Source organism: Echinops telfairi, unplaced genomic scaffold (genome assembly GCF_000313985.2).
Source record: "Echinops telfairi isolate 266 unplaced genomic scaffold, ASM31398v2 ScPeMD7_7469;HRSCAF=8507_0, whole genome shotgun sequence".
Taxonomy (NCBI): Eukaryota; Metazoa; Chordata; class Mammalia; order Afrosoricida; family Tenrecidae; genus Echinops; species Echinops telfairi.
Genome location: NW_022111372.1, coordinates 55,485,579 through 55,489,855, shown reverse-complemented (window position 1 = coordinate 55,489,855; position 4,277 = coordinate 55,485,579). Strand labels below are relative to the sequence as shown.

Genomic DNA, 4,277 nt, shown 5'->3' with positions numbered 1-4,277 from the left:
AGTGCCAGTGTTATTTCCAACGGGACCTGCCCCTCCCCGAACCACCACAGAGGCCAAGACATACAACCTCTTACTGGCCCGGCCTGAGGCAAGCTAGGGAAGTTCCCCCATGGAAGCCCCAGCGCTGTTTCTGAACACGCAGGAATGGACGCTGGGCAAGCAAAGAGCGGACGCCCTCTGCACTGCTGTCAGGGAGCTCTTGGGGCTCCCTGCTGGACAGATGGTGAAGCTGGGTGGCAGAGAAGCGAGAGCCAGGGAGTGGCAGAGCGGGTAAACCTTGCACTGCCCCCTGATGGGTCCCCTTTGGGTCTCAGGCACACTGCAGTCCAGCCCTGCGACCACATCTCCGTCAGGATCGCTCAGCGGCTCCCAGGAAGATAGCGATTCCGACATGGCCTTCAGTGTCAACCAGTCCTCCTCCGCATCTGAGTCTTCCCTCGGTAAGGGAACGCCCGTGCGGCGAGGGGGAGGGCAGGGGCTGGTGCTGCCCTGGCACCCTTGGTGGTGCCAGCGGGCCTCCTAGACCTAACTCCGGCTGGCTGCAGCATCTCAGTGACAGGGTGGCAATGTATCTGGATGCTCGTGGTTAGGGGAACACGGAACACAGAGCGCTGCAAAATCAAGAGAATCACACTTGATCTCCTAAATGCGCCCTCCCACGGGCTTCCCCATAGAAACTCTGTGCCGTCCGGGCTGTCGCAGGTGTTAGAGAGCCCATCTGAGAGCGCCACTCAAGCACTTTCTGTTTTCCCTTCCTGCAGTGACAGCCCCCAGCTCCCCGCTGAGCCCCCCAGTGTCCCCAGCATTCTCCCCGCCAGAGCCGGCAGGCAGCAAGAACAGTGAGTGCACGGTCTGCTTCGACGGCGACGTGGACACGGTCATCTACACGTGTGGACACATGTGCCTGTGCCACACCTGCGGCCTGCGGCTCAAGAGACAAGCTCGGGCCTGCTGCCCCATCTGCCGGCGGCCCATCAAGGACGTCATTAAGATCTACAGACCGTAGCCCCGCCCGCTGATGGGCCTTACCGGAGCAAGGCCACCTTTCTGAAAGCAACCCCCCTCCCAGGCCGGGCCACCACCATGACCGGCAGGGAGTCCAAGGGCAGCGGCCATCTCGTGTGCTACTCCCCATTGGCAGGCAAGGCCTGGCAGTTGTGGAGATGAGGCCCAGGGGGCCTGAGCCCAGAGAGGGCTCAATGTGCTTTGCCCCCAAAAGGCCAGCCTAAGAATGAGCTCAGGAACTGCCTGGCCAGTCACCCTGCCGCTTGGTGACTTTTCAGCAGGGAAACAGCGTGCTCTGTCTGTGCAGTGCTTTTTCTGGGTTTGAGTTGAGTCTGCGGGGGTGGGAGGGAGCTAGAGAACATGAGAGAAATAACAGAGACTGTGTGAATGAGAGAATGGATGGGAGAGAGCCCATGGGTATTTTCTACAGGGATCCCGCCAGGCTCCAAGAGGCATGTGCAATCGGGAGCTCAGGTGTTAGCGTGGCTAGAAGTGACTCACGTCCCAGGGACGTCACGTGGCTGGTTTTGAATGTACGAAGCCTGAACCTAAACAGAACTCCCTCGGTCGGCATAGAAAAGGGACACTCTTCAGATTTTCCAAGGGGAGGCAAAAATAACTCATTGTTTACAGCTTCGAAGCAGCGGCTCCTTGGGGGGGAAGGTGGGTGGAGAACATAAAATGCTTTTCTCATTTCTTACTCAGCCTTTTGGAGGAACTTGTGCCGAGTGCCGAGGGTGGGCCCGGCAGCTGGGGCCTTTCCTCCCCTGCACCCCAGCCAGCCAGCCAGCCAAGCAAATGCACCTTGACCCGACTCTGGAAGGTGACCGGCGCCTGAGTTTGTGACACGCTTCCCCTCCCAAGGAGAAGACTAGCGACAGGTTCTCTCTTCCGGGGGAGGGAATGAATCCTGGGGGTAGGTGACTGCACACTTCCGGTTGTACCCCCTGGGCCTGGCACAAACCAGGGCTGTGGGCATTCCTGGCAACCTGCATAGGAGGCTGGGAGGAGCCAGGGCTCTGTTCTGATTCTCAGCTTACCTGCTCTTGCTAATTACAAAGGTGTTCGCTGATCATTAAGATGTTAACTGGTAATTGGTACCTGTCGAGTCAGTTGGTGATTCCCTGCGTGTCAGAGTAGCACCGTGCAAGGGGTTTTCAGGGGTCACTTTGGGGAAGTAGATCAGCAGGTTGGCCTCCTGAGGCTCCTCTGGGTAGATTCAGATCTCGTGGTTTGGTTAGCAGCCTGGGGTGTTAACTGTTTTAGAGCCCCACCCCTCTGACTCTAGTAATTGAAACAGTAGCTGAGAATGTTGACATTGTGATCCTCCCGACCCCCTTTCCTGGGACCCAGGCCCTTCCCCATGCCTTACTCCATCCCGGCAGACCCCTGGGCTCATGGGCTTAGCCAAGGCCAGTGCAGGCTTGGGCTTCCTCTGCCTGTGTGGCACCTCTCGGAAAGTCCCATTGCCTCTGTTTCTCAGTCCCAACCTGGCCCAGTGGACGCCTGAACCCTGCCACTTCTTGGCAAGGTGGGCACCGCATCTTAAGCCAGTCCAAAGAGCAGGCATCATTGGTAACCATTAGAAACCCCGTTCCCTTGCCCTTGCAAGAACCCATATTTCAGGGTTTTTAACTCCGACTCGAAGTGACTCCCAGCGTCAGTGCTCCATGGGGTGTAGTGGCCGGAGGTTCAGAAGTAGATCACCAGGGCTTTCTTCTGAGATGCCTCTGAGTGGACGTGAACATGTTTCGGTGAGCAGCCACCCAGGACCCTTCCCTGGCTGCTTTACCTTAGTGAGTGTGCCCACAGTTTAATTTTACAGCACTATCTTGGAGAAGCTGTTGGAGCCTCCGGGATAATGAGGCACAAAATTTGCTTCTTCGATTTTGGGTTCAGCGTCTCAGCAGAAATTTGTTCTTCGTTTAATAAGATAATATAACAACAAAACACTTTTCGTAAGCCCAGCTCCCCTGTATTGATATACCTACAACGCTAAAAACGCGGTGTTATTTTCTGTTTTGAGCCTCCTGACGTGCTCCAGGCAGTGCTGGCATCATGACCCAGTTTGCACTTCGAATCACATGGTTTCATCTGCACGCACTGCTGTAATTTAAAGGTGTCATTTTAATTTTGCTCGTTGTTTATGTCACTACTATTGCCATGACATTTAGTGGTAGGAAATACAGTGCACAAGGTATCAGTGCAAACGCACAAACATCTACATGGCCAAGTTGGGGAGAGGGCACACGGGAGGGACACGAATGGCTGCACTGGGTGACCCCAACCCTAGTGATACCCCTGCCCTGAGATAAGCGTCTGAGACTGTTGGGCGGCTTTCACTGCCCAACTCACTGGCCAGCCAGAGCCTTCCGTCTCACCCCATGGCCTGGGTGTAGGCTGAGCTGCCAGTGGGCCAGACCCAGGTCTGCTCCAGGGGCCGTGCGCTTTGCCCCCCTGTGACTTCGGTTCTCCAGGCAGCAGGCTCCCTGTTTGGATCGAGCCCTAGTCGCCAGCTGTGGTGGTCTCAGTGACCGGGGGGAGGAGCTCCTTTCTCTTGCCTCTTGCCATTCCTGGCCGCCCCCTTGAGTTCCTGCCCAGGTGATGTACAAGCCAAGGGTGGACCAGGTGGCCTAGTAAACCTGGGAAGAAAGGAGCCAGTGGCCCGTTTAACCTGCTCTGCAGCCTCTGTACATAGCACTCCCTGTTTGCTGGAGTTAGGGGTGTTTAGTTTCTGAAAAGCAAACATTTCCCGATGGTGGGAGCTGATTCATGCAGTGCTGCAGAGGGCGGGCTCACCCCCCCACCCCACCCCCCCATCACTCCCACAGTGCTGTGTTGTGAACTGGGTGGAGAAAGGAGAGGGAGCCCCAGTCCGCATGGCCTCTGCTGCGTGTCTCGGCACTAGCCAGCACACATGGCCCTGCAGGAATCTCGCAAGGCAGCTTTGGGTCACAGAGAGGCACACCAAAGCCGCCATTGACTGTAAAGCACACCATCCTGTGGATGCTCTTTCTTTAAGGCCATTTTACCTTCTAGACGCCACAACTCTGATTCATTCCCAGTCGGAGATGTTAAGCTGTGCTGCTTGCAGTCTGATGTACAGCGTTCTCCTCACTTGGCAGATGAGGAAACTGACCTCCTGCAACCGGAGTGATTTCCTAAGAGGAAGTCTGGAGGAGGCGGCTCGGGGCCGGGTTCAAACCAGAAACGTCAGGTGCCACGTCCCAGCTTCCCACTGCCTGGCTGGTGCAAACCATTAAGTGCTCAAC

At 56.5% G+C, this 4,277-nt stretch overlaps 1 protein-coding gene across 1 annotated transcript in view; it reads left to right on the top strand.

The window, feature by feature from the left end:
• The window catches only part of NEURL1B (neuralized E3 ubiquitin protein ligase 1B), a 28,079-nt gene extending 25,995 nt beyond the window's left edge, over positions 1–2,084 (top strand). Inside the window, exons 3-4 of the mRNA XM_045284691.1 lie at positions 315–440; positions 762–2,084. Of these exons, the coding sequence (XP_045140626.1) occupies positions 315–440; positions 762–1,006 (371 nt within the window). The 3' untranslated portion in view covers positions 1,007–2,084. The remainder of the gene's footprint in view (positions 1–314; positions 441–761) is intronic.
• The last annotated feature ends 2,193 nt before the right edge of the window (positions 2,085–4,277 follow it).